Raw genomic sequence first — 19,361 nt, forward strand, 5'->3', positions numbered from 1 at the left:
TTAGAAGTATTAGGAGTACTTTAGTCTTTGATGGTCCTATACCCTTCGATGATTGTTCCTTCTGTTCTTGGGTCGTGAGATTTCTTATATTGATGATGTTAGCTCAAAAGATGTCTATCGGAGGTAGTACGACCTTATGTCACTCCGAGAGTTCTAGTTACTTATTGTACTTATGCATTGCAGTCATCATACATATGCACATTGACCCACGACTAGAAGGCGTTATATACGCGTATATTATATGTATATGGGGTATGGGGAAAAGAATAGGCGTTATATACGCATTACCACCTGATCAGCTGGTGCACTGTGTTGATGATAATGATGATGATGGCTGCAGAGAGGCCGATGGGATATGATATATGGATCGGGTTGTACATTCCTTAGCACTAACAGTTATATTATGACCTACACATATCATACGCCCTACGAGGCACTTTCATGTTATACAGAGTTATACAGAGTTATACAGATGTTCCCATATGTTCAGTTACAGGTGCATTCAGATATTGAGATTCACTTTCATGTTTCGGGTGTCTTTCATGATCTTATATGTTTGTTGTTCTTATGCCTTACATACTAGGTACATTATCCAGGTTCAGGTAGACAGACAGGCGGTTCAGCTCAGTAGGACTCCACTCAGCAGTAGTCGGTGCGCTCCACTTGATCCGGAGCTGCAGTTTATTTTTGGTATGCCATTTTGAGATGTATATGCATATATGGGTATGGCGGAGCTCTGTCCCGTCCTTTCTACAGCTTTCTATTCCATTAGAGGTCTGTAGACAGTTGTATGTAGTTGGCATGTGATGTAGCCTTGTCGGCTCTTATTCTTTTGTTGTACAGCATATGTGGCAGCCTAGTCGGCTTACATTGTTATATATATATATATATATGCATACACCGATAGTTGATGGTTCTTGATGCATATCTCATGGTGTTGTTCTTGTCTAAGTCAGTATAATTCGGTTATAGGTCGCGTATAGGCCACCCTATCCTTCAGTGAGCTCTAGGTACGAGTATAGGGGGTGCTTGGTCAGTATAGGTCAGGCACTCGTCACAACTCATCGGTTTGGGTTGTGACAATACATAAGAAACCTGTACACAAGACACATACATGTCTACGAGCCTCTAAGAGTGCATTTAACTGACTTAACAGCCGGGACAGAGCCCGCCATGCCCAAAATATACATACATACAGTGCATACCAATATGACAACAAAGCAAGTACGAAAGTAGTGGAACTCGCCGGTAGACCGCTGAACTGGAGCAATCTACTGATAGGGTACGTCAATCTCAGGAGTCGGACCTGTAGGCATGAATGCAGCGTCCCCACAAGGGACATCAGTACGGAAAGTGTACCGAGTATGTAAGGCAGCATAACCGTGACATAAAGATAACATGAGTAAGCGGAAGGAAACAGCACCGGAACCGGATGCCTGCGAGGGCGTGCGTGCATGCGTGTACTTTTTACATATACATATACATATATAAGCCTCTGTGGGCTAGTATCATATTATATACGCCGTTCTTTGGGGCTCATCTCATCATATAACATGCCCAACTGCAGTGGTGTAATTGCACACTAGTGTCATGCCCGCCGGTTATAGCCCGGGGTGTTATCTTATATATACACACACATACACGAAGCATGAACCACATGGATTAGCATACCAAGACATTCGGGGTGCATAAGGTCGGTATCCCCCGAAAACGTTGTGGAGCTAACATGAACATCATCAAGCCTTGGTAACATACAAGAATATACATACATATGATTTCATAGCCTTTCATGATTTTGGGATTTCTCATAAACATCAAGATGGGAGCATCTAGCTTACTTAACATAATATGGAAGGAAGGAACATGGACATTGCCGGACTTAGAGTAGAATCTTTTCTTTTGGGATGTTCATTTGCATATACCTTGTCATGACCCAACCAGAGGGCCATGACGGGCACCCGAAACTATCCTATCGAGCACCTCTGAACATGCATCTCATAATCATCTCTAGGTGAACCACAAAGATAGCTCATGGGTTTCATGATCTGTAAGGGCATATATCACAAGATAATGACACATCTCTGTATAATCATCAATAACTATACCCACAAACATAAGCCGACGTCAAAGCAAAATATAATAAAACAATATGAACTCGATAACGATATGGGACTTCTAGCACACACATCCGTCTACGAGCCTCTATATAGAATACGAGGAATCCATGAAGAGGCGGTGACTCCGCCATGCCCAAGTATACATATACACAAGAATAGTACCAATAAGCTATGACTCCAAGAACCGTGGAGCGCTTTTGAAACTCCGCTGATGAAGCTCCTAAGGGTCTGGTCCATCTACCTGTCTACCTGCGCGCATGAACGCAGCGTCCACAAGAAAGGACGTCAATACGAATAATGTACCGAGTATGTAAGGCATGAATAACAACATAACAAGAGATATGGAATATAACATGAGTTAAAGAGATAACCTGTACATCTGAATGCCTCTTGAGGCGAATATCATGCATGCTTAGCTTTCTTTTAAAAAAAAAATATTTTTCATACATATATAACATAATAGTGTTGCGGAACGTGCAGCGGTCTATATATCATATCATCATTACATATGTTGCCGCGGAACGAACGGCCCGATCCATTTAACCATATATCTCTCGTCCGGGATGATATCATAGTATACCAGCTGATCAGGTGGTTATGTGTATATAACGCCTCACCTTTCCCCATATCCCATATACACATATATAATATAAGTAGCATGCATGAGAGCCCAAATAAAAGCTACTACTTTATCGGAGTGACGTAAGGTCGGTAACCTCCGATTTATATTATGGAACAATCATTATCGCTATATCTCACCTTGAAGGAACAAGTAACATAAGGTGAGATCAACAACAATGAATAAAATCAAGAAAATCATGAAATAAGCTCAATAATCTCATAATAGCATCAAATCCATAAGCTTTGGAATCTCTAGAATGGGATCATCATCATCATCATTATCATCGTAGAAAACATCTATCTTTGGCATCATAAGAACTTTGAGAATCATAAACTTCTAGCTTTTTGGGGATAAGGATGTTATGGAAAACACATATAGGTTTGTAAGAAAGAATCATGCCTTTAGAAAGAAAGGGACAGCCTTAATATACCTTTTCGGTCGCCTTAACTTTAACTACTTAATTCTTGTCCTCCCAAGCTCATGAATCTACATTCAAGAGAATTCATACTATTGTTAGGCTTATCGTCATATGCTTGTCTTAAGCCTTCAAATTAAATCCTCTTAGAATCTGCCGAAATTTGGGCAGCATCTCCCCTATATCTTCTACTCCCTCCAATCTTCAAAACAACTCCCAAAGCACAATAAAACATCAACAATTCCATAATCAAAATATTACATTCAAACTATACTCAATTTAATCCCAAAACTTCTTTTCATAATCAATCCATAACAACAACTTCATACAACCCCTTATACACTCGTTTACGACAATTCCTTAACATCATTATTATCCCTCATAACAAGATTATGCTCAAAACATACTAATAATTATAACTCAAATTTATTCAAAACTCAAAATATCATCAAATGTATATTTGAACTTTTCCTCCAATTTTCTTATCCTCAAATCTTAACATACTTACCAAACAAACTCATAAACATGAAACTAAGATGAAATCCTACCTCAAAATTCAAGAACACTTTAATTCTATGGTTACCCCACCTTAAAAAATACGCACCCAAACTTTTTCAAGAAGAGGAGACAAGTGTAGACCTCACTTGGAACCCTTAACCACTTTAATCTTCACTTTGATCCTTGGTTTAAGCTTGGAAATATGTTGGAATATGTTTGGAGAGGTTTCTAGGGCTTTCTAGGACTTGGGGTTATGTTAAAGATGAAATAAAAATGACCAAAATTGTCATATAGACTTGTAGGAATATATGTGCATGTTGTGGAAGTTGGGGGAATGTTCTAGAGGATTTGCGATATGTTTAGGGGGTTAGGGAAGGTTTGGGGAGGTGGTTGAATGAAAATAAGGGGTAAATCCCCTTTTTATATTGTTCTAGGGTCGGTTTGCACCGACCTAGAACTTTCCGCGCACTGTAGCGCGCGTGTCGCGCACTGTAGCTGCGCGTTTTCTGCCAGCCTGACTTGTAACGTCCATAATTCTCTACTCTGACGTCGTATCGACGAGCGGTTTGTTGCATTGGAAACTAGACTTCATGAACTTCAATTTAGGCTTTTACTTTACTTCAAAACTCCTCATATACTAAAAGATATTCTTTCCCCAAGTTGGCTCATACTTTGTTGTTCAAAGTAACGCTTATCTTTTCCAAAATCATACTAACTCAACTCCTTCCACTCAATTCCTTATAGGACCTTCCGGAATTCCTCCTATGCATCCTTTACTCATAAAATATACTTAATAATGCTTCGTCCTTTATACTCCAAAGTTTTTTTACCTAGCCATAGTTCAACATATTTTATACTCCAAAGTTGTTTTACTTAGCCATAGTTCAACACACTTACGCTCAAATTTTATCAGTGCTTCTCCGCAAGTACGGGGTGTAACATACTTGTAGTTGGACTCATGCCATAGAAGAAAGGAGATGAAGAAGCCTTAGCATTCCTTTATGACGCTTCACTTTCTTGCCACAACAACCCGCTAGTTATATCTCGACCTATAATGATAGAATAATGCTTTTATCACAACTTGTCAATCCTAATTTTACGTATAGTAACTTCTACGACAATTCGGGCACCATTTCCCTTGTATTTCTTACATTTTCCAGATCCATGAGGACCATAATAACAACAACTCATCCTAATTCAAGTTCATATAACTCAATTTATGGTCAATAGGTCGATACCTCGAGCGACATGCTCGGTTTACACTCCATAAGGCTATTTTTTTTTCTTACGAGCTATAATTGATTATAATTACAAGGTAATCCGTTTACAACTCCAATTGTCCGGTTATATCCATCATTACATCTTTCCCAACAAACCCAACAAGCTATCATAACCAATTCCAAATTCTAGTGTTGAATTCATGGATTTCTCATTTGCATGTTCAAATCCCAAGCTAGATACACCTAATTGCAAGTAAAGGAGATGGAATCTACCTCAATTGGCTTCAACAACACCCAATCCTAGCTTGATTTAGTCCAAAACCACATCCACTCCAAGAACAAGAAGAAGAACGATGATCCCGCAATGTTTACGAACTTCCGATGTCCAACTTGCGTAGATTACTCTTGGATTATTATCTATATGTATATATATATATATATATATATATATATATATATATATATATATAGAGAGAGAGAGAGAGAGAGAGAGAAAGTTGATACGTAGAGAGGAGGAGGATCCAATTAGGGGGTGAGTTGGAATGAAATTTTCGGCCTTAGCACCTATATATACTAAACCCACCGCCTCAATGTAGGCCGTATTTTTTTGTATGAGCCGTCCCGGGCACAATACTTCTCTGACTTTTCGAATTGTCTGTTGCATTGGAAAGAAAACTCTCTGCACTTGAATTTAGATAGGTTATGCATCCCATAATTCCTTATATACTAGGAGATATACCTCCTGAAAGTTGGGCCAAAATCCTGTCCAGAATTCTGCCTAATTTTCCCTGAATTCTGACGAACTTAAATTTCTTCGATTTGCTTGAATCCGAAACCTTCCCATACTTACCAATAATGCTTATGAACCTCCTTAACCTTGGGGCTAACGCAGTTGTGCCACTTTAACTCTTACGACACTTCCTCTCTTATGCTTTCATGGTCTTAACTCCCAGCGTGAATTAGCATACTGAGGGACGGGATGTAACAGGAACGCATGGATTGGGACCTTATGTGCCGCACGTGTGAAACTCTAAGAAAAACCTGCAGATTTTAACTCTCTGAATAGTTGTCTTGGTGTATCGTGTACTTTGGGACCCTGTGCGGTGCACCAGTGCATTTTCTACCAATCGGTGTCAATTTTGGACTAGACGAACTATTTCGGCCTAATTGGTCAATTCCTCAAACTAAAATACATATTGAACACGTTTATGAGAGAGATTCAGATTTTTGATAGAAGAACATTGCAAGGAGGGTGCGCACACCTTAGCGGAGAAGAACATTGCAAGGAGGCCGCGCACACCTTAGCGGAGATTCATATAGATTATCTTTTCTTCCTTCTTTTTTATGGCTGAATTATTATGAATTGTGGAGTCCCTGGTCAGTTCCAACTAACACGCAAGACATGATCGACAAGTAATAAAGTGAGATTTAGTCGTTAACTTTTCTAATTAGATTCAATAGTAAGAGAATCAATTTTGTCGAATTAAAGACAAGAAACTAATGAAAGCAATAATATGATTTTTAGAATTCACAGAAGAGAAATATCCTAGAGTCAAGGGGGAATTTATCCGTTCAAGTTGCGTGTCCACTTGAGTTAGTCCATGAAAAATCTAGTTTACTAGCCGCATGGTTGATATTACTTTGAACAGGACCTATCCTAGAATGTCGCCTACCCAAACTACTGAGACGTCTATGTTTCCATTGGTCGTCTTTAATAATAAGAATGCAGTTGTCTCCCCTACAACTAACCTGTCACTTGCTAATTGTAAGTTATTTAGTGCCGCTAATCAGTGTCAGACAGACCGTCGAATGAACCGAACAAGTTCTACCTTATCCTATGATGCAAAATAGACCTCTCTGTTACGACTCACAGCCTAAATTGTAGATAGTATTCAATTGGTGATCAAGCAATTAAATTATTAAGAGCGGGATAATGTAAGTAAACTATTTAAATCAATAGATATCGATGATAATCAAATGTATGTTAGCATCAAGCTTCAACTAACAACAATCATGAATAATCTCGTAACCCCAGAATCATAGAAAAAAAACAACTAACGTGGCGATTACACAATCTATAATCGTTCAACTAAGTAATACAAGAAATATATGATAAATTGTGTGAATTGTTGCTACACGATGACGTGCTTACCATTCTTGCGTTGTATTCCTCTCCGAGGTTTGAATACTCCTTCAAAAACATGTAGAATAGGCCTTTATAGTGTTAGGATTTCACTATGAGCCAGATCAATAAGTGAAGCCCAAAACCAACTAGGACTAGCAGAAAAATACAAGGTCACACCGTGTACAGTTGGCACATAGCACGGGGTGCCCTTCGTATTTGGGAATCACTTTTTTTTCTTGCATTTTGTGAAAGCACGGCCTGCTAGGGGCCATCCCAATATGTTGTGCCGTTGTTATTCATGCGTGACTTAACTTGTTCAACTCTTTTTCATGTGCTTAGCTCGTTTTGAATACTTCAAAATGACTCCAAATTAGACATCAAAGTCATATTTCATCTCTTTTCGCATCAAAACGTAAGCTTCCCATCAAATCATCTCCTAAACATACATATCAAGTATAAAGTGGCCCCAATGTAATCAAAACACATGAAAAGAGTAACAAATGAGAGGCGCAAAGTGTCTAAAATCATATACTTCTTGCCACACCCCAAACCTTCACATGGGTGGACCGACACTTGATGGCGGAGTAGCTTTACCTGAACGTAGAACATACATACAAGGCATATAGACAATCGATATGAAACAGTGCCGTGAACTTCCACTAATCATGAGAAAACACTTCTTTATACATATGGAAATCATTTCTACAAAATACTAAATCAGTGGGGCCCATAAGGCGACACTGGAAACTTAACACAAAATGCGTGAACATGACATGACCATCTTAGATCCTTTCAAGTTGTTAGCCTTGGTTGAAAGACTTGCTCTTATATCAATTATTATTTTGAACGTCCCCTAATATACTGAAGAATCAGGTTCTTCACCAATAACAAGAAGTAAAGTGCGAAATAATAACTCTATAGGCGCACACCAGCAGTCCAGTAATATGAAATCGGTTAATGTGAAGGAGGAAAATAGCCGCAAAAGAGTGCAGTGATATTTTCGTATTCACCAAACAAACTTCCAATGAAAAATAAGAAGAGCATTCAAAAGAAACCACGTTATAGTAGTTAAAAATAAGGATATGAAGATTCAAATGCATGGATCCACTAAGTTCAGATCATGGCCCAAAAGACCTACCCAGATTCCCTTCTTGATGTCACAGTAGAAAGGCAAAGTACATTGTTTTTGTTCTCCAATTTAAGGTCAATTTTGATCTAAAGAATTGAAAAGAGTTACCACATCCTGTTGTTACATAATTATGAGCGAGAGCAGTGTCGTCGATTCTACTTTGCCAAGTCTGTTAGTCCACTTCCATAAGGAGAAAAGATGACAGCTAAAATCCATAAGTAAACAGGCTTCTGAGGAGCTCAGTTATTTGCAAGACCCTATCCACATGCTTAAATTTATTTTTGTGACCTCTTATCATAAGATAGGACATGACTATAAATCAACATTATGCTAGAAATCGTGTTCCTAGAGACCTAGACTCAAAACTGCAATTACAAAAATATGACACTTGACAAGTTACACAAAAAAAGACAAGCTGAATATTTGCTTTGTAGCTATACGAACTGTACAAGTATGTAGATGAAAGTATGCTAGGACGAATTTGGACCTTGGATCCTTTGTTAACCTTAAATTTTTAACTTCTTTGTCCCCCAATTTAGCTGTCAAACATGAAGCTCTTGAATGGTGACATAGGTTGATGCACAAATGTGAACCAAAGCTGCACATTAAGCAATTCAGCATAAGTTGAAAAGAACTAGAATTTTCAAGTTCAAATTTCCTCTTCAACATTTCTAATTTGAGCTAAACTTAAGCACCAGAAAAGAGATTTTCAAATTGAACACTCTAATCCGACTCCTCAGCACACTGTAGTGACATGTTAACTCAAATACATACAGAAGATTTCCGTACCTAAAATTGAAAGTTGAACTGAAAAATCATGATTCACCATGGTCGTTTTTGTTAGAGTGACTTGCAGTCTGCTACAATTTCAATGTAGACTTCATGTATCTCAAAGCAGAGCGTAGCATTGCTCTAGCTTTCCTATCTGGGATGCATCCAGACAATAGCATTTCTTCATAAACAGCTGGAACCTGAAAGCCAAAATATTTAGCTGATCCCTACACAACTTCGATGTAGGAACGCACAATCTGGTAAATTTGACAAAGACAACAATCTTAATGTGAAATTCATTGCAATTCTGCCATATATTCCAAGAACTTGATACTTTTGCTGCATCAAAAGATTGAGTTTTGGAGTTTAATAAGGAAATTTAGTCCTTCAATATGCTAAGTTCACATCAAATAAGATCCAAGGGTAAGACATAAGGTGGAAAAAACCCTAGAGAAACAATCATGACGTACAAAATGGCAACTCCAACTCTACAAGAATAAATTAAAAGATTACGTGCTTACCCTTCCAAATTTCTCCACACGTATCAAGGTTTTCATGAGAGTGGTGTAAGTAACTACATCCGCTTTCATATCCTGCAGTTGTAGGATATGCATGGAAGTCAGGATGATATATAGTCACCAAGGGGAGAAAATAAAGAAATTCGTATATTTATACATGAGCATACAAATGTATATGTACAGGTAAAAGATAGGGCGAACTCACATTTTCTTTCATATACTTCAATACAGCAAAAGCTTCAGCATCTCTCCTATCCTCACCAAATGCATTAATTAGTGAATTGAGAGCTAACAGGCTGGGCTTTAGACCATCTCCCTTCATGATCCTAAAGGCATTTACTGCTTGTTCAGACAATCCCTGTTGATGGAGAGAGAAACTTTTCACGTATGCATCAGAACAAATCTTAATGAAGAACGTCGATCTGAAGAAGGCTAAAATGATAAGCAAATTTCAGGCTTCATTACAGATTCCTTTTGTTTTTTTTTTTGGGCCGGGGGCCCGGGGGGGTGTGGCCACTTGAATATAATGGGATCTGCATTGAACTATCTTTCATACTAAGAGATAGCATCCATGTAACTTCATTAAAGACCAAGGACCAAGCTTTGGGAGCTCCTAAAAGGCCTACGACAACATCCAAGACAAAGGAATTTCAAGACAAGTTAATGGGCTTCAACCGCAAACTAGACATGTCGTGTTAGAAGAAGCACTCAAGCCCATGGATATCATTTATCCAAGTGCTACAATTATTTAGTGGAGCAAACTGAAGTCCACAATGTTGAGGATCAGGGCCTTAAGATCAGCTATTAAATGTCCAAAGAAAAAGGCTCAAAGTTGCCTAGAATTTAAGGCAAGAAACTTCAAAGCCAACAATTATGGGCTTCTAAATAGAGTGAATTGGGGTCCAAGAAACTTCAAGAGAGAAGAAATTTCGTGCAACAAGGGTCAAGAAGTACAAATAAATCAGCACAAACTTGGCGCCCAAGTTTGGAGAGGAATCCAAGCAATGCTTTCACGATTCTCAAGTTTCTTTCCTAGTTTGGGTTTTGATTTGTTTCCTAATTTATTCGTACTAGGTTTCATGCTTTCCTAATTCCCAAGGATGTTGGGATTTCTTTCCCAGTCTTTCCTTAATTAACTAGTTATTTCCTGGTTCTTTTTTACCTTGTTTTTCTAACAAAATTTGGTTAGATTTTTAGTTAACTTGGCTGTTCCTCATAGTCTATATAATGGGGTTTATTTTCGTTTTCTTGCCTTAGATTATTAACAATATGAAAATGATCTCTTCTTTACACCTTTGTGTGTGGTGACTTGGGATTTGTGGAGCATCCTTTAGGAGGTAAGGCAATCTTGTCCTTGATATCTTTGCTTTTTACTAGGGACCTAACTAAAGAGATTGGCTATATGACACTTCAATAATCATTCTGTTCCATTTGGAACCTTTTCATTCCAATAATCAGTTATTCGTCTTTTAAGACAACTAGTGATTCTCTTAGCCTCTGTTTGGATGGTTGTTTCCCGTGGTTCATTAATGTGCAGTATGGTATAGTACAGTATGGTGTTGTATTGTATTGTACTGTATTAATGAACACAATGTTTGGATAGACTGTATCATTTGTTGTGGTTTAATAACATTTATATTGTTTGATTTGACTGTATGGTATTGTCTAATAACTTGTAAGTTTACTAAAATACCCTTAACTCTTAATTAGAAATTAGTTTATATATATATTAATAAAACTCAGGTAAAGAATAAAATAGAAACTTTAAAAAATAAGTAGGTAGTGGGTGGTAGGGTCGGGGTGAGTGGGTGGTAGGGTGGGGGTGAGTGGTTGTGGGGGTGGGGTTAGGTGGTGGTGAGGGGTAGTGGGGTGGGGGTGGTGGAGGGGTAAGTGGTGTGAGGTGGGTGGTTGTGGGATGAGGGTGGGGGTAGTGGGTGGTAGGGGGGGGTTGAGTGGTTGTGGGGTGGGGTTGCGCGGTGGTGTACTAGCGACTAAAATCAAATACCAGTTAGTTTGTACTACCTATATGGATACACATATAAGATAAAAATAGATATCTATTCAGGGAAATTATGACCTAAGATATCGTGTGAGAGGGCAAGCTATGAAATTTTCAATAAGCAGCCCGTTATAGGTCATAATAAGTTTAGAGCTATTTATTACCCTCTGTGCATAGGCATTGATCAAGGCATTATACATGGTTGAAGATGGCTTCAATCCAGCAGACTTCATCACCTCTAAGCACTCAATAGCATCATTGAACCTTCCTGACTGCCCATAAATATTAATCAGAGTGGTATATGTAACGACGTTGGGCAGTAGGCCCTGACTCTGCATTTTACTCAGCAGGCCCTTTACTTCCTCCCATTTCTCGAGCTCACCAAAAGAATTAATCATTATATTGTATGTGGTGGTGCACGGAAAACATCCACTTTCCTGCATGGCCTCAAACAGCTCCTCCGCCTTATTGTGATGGCCATGCTTACTATGGCAATCTATAAGTGTGTTCCATGTCACAGTATCAGGTTCAATTTCCTCCAACTTCATCCTTTCAAATGTAGATATTGCATGATCCAAACAATTGTACTTGCCAAAAGTATCAATCATTATGTTATAAAACTGCCTATCAGGATTCACCCCATTATTCTTCATTTCTTTAAGAACCTGAAATGATCTCTGCCACTCTCCCCTATCACGATAACTAGCTAAAATCCTACTAAACACAAATGAATTCGGCTGAACATTATTCGCTTCCATTTCTTGTAAAACAATTCTCGCACTTTCCCACCTACCTGCATTTCCATAAGCATCAATCAGCAAGCTATATGTATGTTCATCCGGTGCCACCCCACTCCTCTCCATCTCAGACACAATATGCTCAGCATCTTTCAAAGATCCAGTTTTAACATAGCCTTTCAAAAGTGCATTAAACGCCCTCGTCCTTGGCTTTAACCCGCCTTCTTTCAACTCCTCAAAGACAGCCTCAGCCTCCTCAGTCCTACCTGAGTTACCCAACTCAGATATCAAGGTAACAACAGTAGCTGTTTTGGGGCTCAACCCATTACCTTGAACAACAGCCATGAAACATAAAGCTCTATCAACATCACCAGCTTTAGCGAAACCCACAATCATATCATTCAACAATTGCCCGTCAAGTTCAATCATATCAGTTTCAATTTCATCAACAAACTTGTCTAACATAGTCAAATCAATAGAATTACTACGGATAAGCGACTGAATAATCAAACTATAATTAACATAGTCAGATTGATACCCGTCTCTGCGCATTCTAGACATCAAATTAAGTGCCTTTTCGAGATCACCATTCCTTGCACAAGCACCAATAAGTGCATTGTAGGTTAAGGGGGTGAGTGTTTGTCGCTGTGAGAGCAAAAAAGCCTCGTACAACTTGTCGGAGCGTCCGAGGGCGTGAATGAGAATAGAGTAGAGGAGTTCGTATGAGAAACAAACGTTGTGCTTTTGAAGCCATGTAACGAGTGAATACGCTATCGAAATTGAGGATGGCGTGGAGGACAGATTTTTCAGAAGAGAGTGCCAGAGTGGAGCCGGCACCGCTCGGTATGACTCCGCCAGCCGCAACTCGGTCGGCTCCAGTTCATAATTCGGCTCTGAATTGGCTGTGTAAGTCGAAAGAAATTGAAGCAGAGGACTGAAATCGTACCGCCCATTGTATTCTTCATCTTCCTCCATATTCAATTGCTTGGAGATAGACACATGGCAACTTGAAGGCTGTTTTTGAAGCCGGTGATTGGTGTGTAGACGGAATTCAATACATGGAAAACGGAGTTGTAACGGCGGAGGAAGTAACAGTGTGTTCATTCTCCGTCTTCTTCGACGGCTACTGCAACTCAAGGTGGAGGGGAGAGATAAAGCCACCATGTTTTTTAGAGCACCAGATATTTTATACTTTTCCATATATCATAATACCTCCTTAACTATTTCAATTGTTAACTAGATATAGCAGGCCTTGTCAGCACGGGCCCAATATATGTTAATTATTTTATTTTTATGCAATAATAAGACTCCTTCAATATAGTTTATGATATTTTTTGAAAGCTACATGTGGAAAAATAAAAGTTTTAGGAGCAAGAGTTTAATAATTTGTATTATAGTATATTTTCTTTGTTTCAAGTTACGTGACCTGATTTATTTATTTATTTTGAAGATATGTGCTAATAATCATTTTAAACCACTAATCAAATCTTAACCATCATTTCATGACTGATTGAATTTTAATTACTTTTTAAAATCAGTAAACATCATTTTAACGGCCGTACCCCTAGACTAAAACGTGATAATCTTTAAAACTTCACATATATGTACTTGGAATGCAGGAACTTCGGGAAATGTTTCTGGAGTAGTATAATCTTTAAAACTTCACATATATGTATGGTAATTATATGTCTCTATTGTATGATATAACACGGACATATAATTATATGTGTGGTATAACATACTCTTTGTATCTTTATTTTTACGCGAACTATCATAATTATGTATTTACTAATAAATTATATTGGCTATTTTGATGCTTTATAATTAGAAACTTAATACATTAAAAAATTCCTACTTATATTAGTTTATTTTCGGAATATTAAACATTGCAATAGGAACAGAGTAATTTATTTCGTAAACATATTTAATTAGTTTTATTACATTATTACAGTTAGTCCTGTTACCTAATTATACTTGTTTCCTCAGATATTATTCCTTATTCATCACAACTTTTAACCAGTTACTTTTAAAAATTAAGTCTGTTAATAAAATATTTCTTTCAAACTAAAAATTAATTTTATAAAATAATTCTAACCGGTGTTTCTCTACCTATTTAACATATTAACTATAGGTAGGATATATACTTACTGAAAAAGCTATGGAGAAAGAAAGAAGTAAAAGATGCAAATTCAGATTGTCACTTAAATGTTTAAATGGCGCAGAGGATTCATTTGAGAAGTGTGCAAATAAAGCGCGTGGCTTCGAAATCCAAGGCTGACCCACACTTTCACTAAAGTCACCTAGTAGGCACTCAATTGTCCAAGATAGAAAAAGTACATACATAAAACAATTGAGTACAATATCTCTAAAACAACAAAATAAATACGAAATACCAAAACTGCCCCTTTGTGCAAGCAGGCATGTCGACGATCCACTTCTGAAACTCATGTTTCTAGTTATAAAATCGTGCTATGCACGGGCCCAAACACATGTAAAAATATTGATAAATCAATGATTAAGTTTTTGACGAATTTTGAATTGATAATATAAAATAATCCTTATTAATAAAAGAAGTATAAATTTCGAGTGTGTGGTTTTTGAATAATTTTAAAACTTGCAATTGCAAATATGTTACTATATTTGTATGCTTATAAAACTTTTTATCCTTCTTTTTATCTAATTTCTCACTCAGTTAAATAAATAATATTAATAATAAATTGAACAAAAAGCTTATTAAGCAAAAACATGACATATTGATATTTAAATAGAGCTCCTACTTTAAAAATTAACAAAAAGCTATGGAGAAAGAGGGGGAGAAACAGAACTTTTCTCACTTAGTGAAATAAATACTATTAATAATAAATTGAACAAAAAGCTTATTAAGCAAAACCATGACATATTGATATTTAAATAGAGCTCTATATATATATATATATATATATATATATATATATATATATATATATATATATATATATATATATTGATATTTAAATCTATATATATATATACTTTAAAAATAACAAAAAGCTATGAGAGAGAGAGGGAGAAACGAACTTTTCTCACAGATGAAAAATTCGGCGGGCCCACATTTTTACAAAAGTAAACGGTTAGTTCAAAAAGCTTGCAAGTGCATAGGAAATTGAGGTGGGACCTACACCCAATATTATAGCAAGGACCGACGACGATCCTGCTCCCAACCGACTCTTCTATAAAGTATAAATATAGTTGCCAAACATAAAGTTTACCTTTAACTTCTAAGCACGAGAGTTGTCCACTTGAAAAATACAAGGGGAGGGGTGAATGATGTCCTTTCAAAATTTTGGTCGACTACAACAAAGTTTAGCGGACTGTATATAAGGGTGTCAGTAGGGACGGGTTAGCCTGGCCGCGTCCCTGGTCCGTCCCGATCCCGGTATAATTAGAGGGGATGGGGTTTGGGGGGATAGGGGACTGGGGACGGGTCGGGACACGCGTAAAACCCCGTATAGGCCCCGTCTTAGTCCTGTTAGTCTCACGACAATCCCTTTTGACCCGGGCTCGTCCCGTTTTAATTTTGAATTTTTTTTTGTTTTAAAAATATGCAGCCGTTGGGAGTGGGGCCCCCAACGGTCACAAATGGCTAGTTGCCATTCCCCATCCCCTAAAGCAACTATTTAGCCTCCTTACCCCCAAAATAGACCCTACCCCCTCTCGATACAAGGACAGATATGGAAACAAAGGAAATAACAAGGAATTGAAATAGATAGATAGATTAACACAAAGATAGGCACAATTAGGCAATCAAGATTCTATAATAATCAAGACCTCCAAACTATACTCTATTAAGCACCAAACTCTTAAGTTGACCTCAAAGGAAACAAAGTCCCCAAACAACCAACCTCTCAACAAATCTCACAATCAAAAGCTTTAGCAAGTACTCAACTCTCAAAATTTTCACAATTTCAATATTCAACATAATCTAAGTCTTCCAAAATAAGTTTCAATAAAGGAGGCAGATTTATCTCCTAGAAGTGTGCAAAAATTGAAGCAAGCAAAAAATAAGCAAAAGCCTGCCAGAAAAACCAGTGCTCTAGCTGCAGGAGTTTCAACAAGGGGGAGTAAGAACAAATCCAACAATTCTCAATGATAGACAAAGCCATATTTTGGAATATTAGGTCAGTTAACACTCAACAATATTTTGAGAGGTTAATTGAACTAAAGAGGAGACATCATTATTCAATCATAGGCGTAATGGAACCTTTTCAAGATCCTGCTACTATTGAAGAGTATAGATGTAACGACCCTTCCGGCTGTTATGGAAAATCTAGGATCACCCTACCAAATAGAACCCTTCCAAGGGTAGAACGAGCTAATACAAACTTAAATGTAGAAGTCTAAGAACTGAAAACTTGGCTTGTTTGTGATTATTGTTTGATTACATCGAGCCCATTGGGGGGTAACGTAGGGAATTAGACATCCGTTGGGTCTGTATGGTGTTTTTACATTAATGTGCATGCTTTGTGGTGTTTGTGAGGCATCGGATGAAGTGTTGTGAGGTAGAGTGAAAAACTAGTGAGAAAAATCGAGCTCACTAGTTTGGGTTGTCGCTGCGACAGACAAAGTCCCGCTGCAAGCAAGCCTACGGTAGTGACGGACCGGTCGCTGCCGGGAGGGGAAGGGAAAGGGGCCACAACGGAAGTGAGCATTTAGTGGAGGTCCGCTATAGCGGGCCCGCTGCCCATTATAGCGAGACCCTTTGCGACAACGAACAACCGCCGCCGGTCGGTGACGGGGCAATAAGCTGTGTTTTTAAACACTTGTCCGAATTCTTTATTCATAAAAGTCCAACACAGTTTCCAAGGAACACCTAGGGCGAAATTCTAAAGCTAGGGCAAGAATATTCTTGAGAGGTAAGTCTCAACCATTCCTCCCTTCATTATGCATTCATCTCTAAGATTATCATCATTCTAATGGGTCTACAATGGTAAATTGAGACTAGTAACCCTAGAACTTAATAGACCTTTAATAGTTGGTGGGTTATGAATATTATTGTGTGGTTATCATCTAAAGGCTTGGGTTATCACTTTCTAATCAAGAATTGAACTGTTAGAGACATGAACTAAGTGAATTGAGACTTAGGGTTTCATAAAGATGGTAGATTGACCATAGAAATTGCTTGTAAGAGATAAGTTGAAGGAATAACCTTATGAATTGATTGTTCATGGTTTCCAAGGCCAATGTTAGGATGATTTACACCTAGTAAGCATTCACCCGTTAGAAAGGGGTAAAGTGGAAGGGTGTTCATTGAATTGATATTGTTGACTAGAGTGTTGTGACTTATTTAGCATCTTAATTGCTAGACTTTGAGCGTTCTGAGGCATTACGGAAGGGAAAAGCTACAGCGACGTTATTCGCATTGTTCCAGCTCTGCAGTTGAGGTAGGTTACGTTTTACTTGAGTTAGACTTTGATTAGTTGATTGTATGTGTTATGAGATTGATAGGAGAAAGCATGTCTAGTCTTCGAGCATAATGTGTGTTTGGAATTCCTATATGCTATTGATTGAGTGATAATATGTGCTTAATGCCATTATTCGATGTGTCGTGATTTATATTTCGATGACAATTGTGGTGAGGAGTTAATATGATCTTCTTGATGAAAATGAGATACTACTTGATAATCGATCATTAAAAGTGATGTGACAATATATATATATATATATATATATATATATATATAAAAGGCACATATTATATATATATATATATATATACGGGGTGAGGATGTGGCCTAGATTATGGACACATTTGACAGAAGGTGAGGGTGTGACCTAGATTATGGGCACATTTGACAGGGAGTGAGGATGTGACCTAGATTTTGGGCTCGTGATGTTATATCCGGTATTTCGTACATGGGACAATTCGGTTTAACTAGGATAAGTTAGAGGCAAAACCATTCCGGGATACAAAGTCGAGATTTTTGGACCTTCGCTTTTATTTTGAGACACAAGTTGTTCATGAATTTGTTGGCATGGAATAATTAGGAAAATTTGGGACCAAAATTGGAATTATTGGAAGTTGAAAATCATGCAATTTTTTGGCCTTGTGGCCGTGTAGCATTGAAAGGGTCCCACACATTTTGTGGCCAATTTTAATTGGTCCAACACATGTGTGGGCCATGGGACACATGTATAAGTCTTATAATAGCACAAAGGATGATCACTAAGTCATTCACCTTCATCCCACACTTAGAAAAAAAAAAAATAAGAAGTTGAGGAACAACCACCCAAGGCTCTCGGCCAAGAACCCTTTTTTTCAAGTCAAAAATTAGCCACCCCAAAAATATTTCTTTGATGCAAACCCACTAATTTGAGGTCCCTAAGTAGCGTGGAAGTGTTGTTTGGGTCATCAAACCATCCGTTGTGTAGATCGCAAACCCTAGCCTATTTGTGAAGTTGAAGAAGAAAGGTAAGATTTAATCTTGTTTTATGTGTTATGAATGGTGTATGCATGTTGTAGTATGCTAAAATGGATGAAAATCATGAAATATGGTATGTTGGAAGTGAGGTCATGTGTGTAGTGTGTGGCCGTGTAGGTGTGTGTGTTGTGTTGTGTTGTGTTGAAGTAGTGAATTAAAGTCTAGTTAGCATGTTTTGATTGTTGTAGAGTGAAGAAATGGATGAGAATCGTTAGTATGTGTATGTGTTATGTTGGCTGAAAATGGGTCATATTATATGACAATGAATGGATTAATGTTAATTAGTATTTTGGTTGTTGTCGTTATGAATTCTATGTGGACGATAGTAGTTGAATGACTCAAATTGATATCGTAAGTGTTGTGGGCTGAATTGGAGATTATTGTGCATTTGATGTAATTTGTGTATTTATGGGAATGACATTGTTAGAGTGTGGATTGTTGGTGCAAATCGTGATTCGGAAGTGAGGAATGTATTATGGTTGAGGTTCTCGGGTTTGGGGCCATTTCGGGTGAGTGGGAGTATTGTTTGGGATATTTGAACTATTGTGTGAATTGTTTGAAATGTTCTTGAATGTTGTTGGTATGGGTTCGGGTTAGTATTTGAATGTATAAGCATTGATATTAGTCTGAAGGTAAGCCGTTGAGTTGAATATTATGAATGTTGTTGAATGATGTAAAAGAGGGTTATTAATGTTATATTGCGTTTCAGATTGATTATGAATGTTGCTAGGATGGTTGTTGGTATTGTTGTT

General features: G+C 37.7%; 1 protein-coding gene across 1 annotated transcript; it reads right to left on the reverse strand.

Moving 5' to 3' along the window:
• Positions 1-8,325: 8,325 nt before the first annotated feature.
• LOC132045846 (pentatricopeptide repeat-containing protein At5g42310, chloroplastic) lies at positions 8,326-13,346 on the reverse strand. The gene is made up of 5 exons (XM_059436417.1): positions 11,579-13,346; positions 9,621-9,773; positions 9,419-9,490; positions 8,916-9,097; positions 8,326-8,724 (listed from the first exon to the last, which is right to left on the reverse strand). The coding sequence occupies exons 1-4, from the start codon at positions 13,313-13,315 to the stop codon at positions 8,987-8,989; spliced, it is 2,073 nt and encodes a 690-aa protein (XP_059292400.1). The 5' UTR covers positions 13,316-13,346; the 3' UTR covers positions 8,326-8,724; positions 8,916-8,986.
• Between the last annotated feature and the right edge of the window lie 6,015 nt (positions 13,347-19,361).

Source organism: Lycium ferocissimum, unplaced genomic scaffold (genome assembly GCF_029784015.1).
Source record: "Lycium ferocissimum isolate CSIRO_LF1 unplaced genomic scaffold, AGI_CSIRO_Lferr_CH_V1 ctg8197, whole genome shotgun sequence".
Taxonomy (NCBI): Eukaryota; Viridiplantae; Streptophyta; class Magnoliopsida; order Solanales; family Solanaceae; genus Lycium; species Lycium ferocissimum.

Bases quoted from the DNA above. Each gene is read 5' to 3' on its own strand.
- LOC132045846 (XM_059436417.1), bottom strand. From the start codon at position 13,315: ATGGTGGCTTTATCTCTCCCCTCCACCTTGAGTTGCAGTAGCCGTCGA. The intron at 9,774-11,578 runs GTAATAAATAGC...CTCCATCAACAG, and splicing joins TCAATGCCTATGCACAGAGG to GGATTGTCTGAACAAGCAGT. The intron at 9,098-9,418 runs GTAAGCACGTAA...TTTGGCTTTCAG, and splicing joins GTGTGGAGAAATTTGGAAGG to GTTCCAGCTGTTTATGAAGA.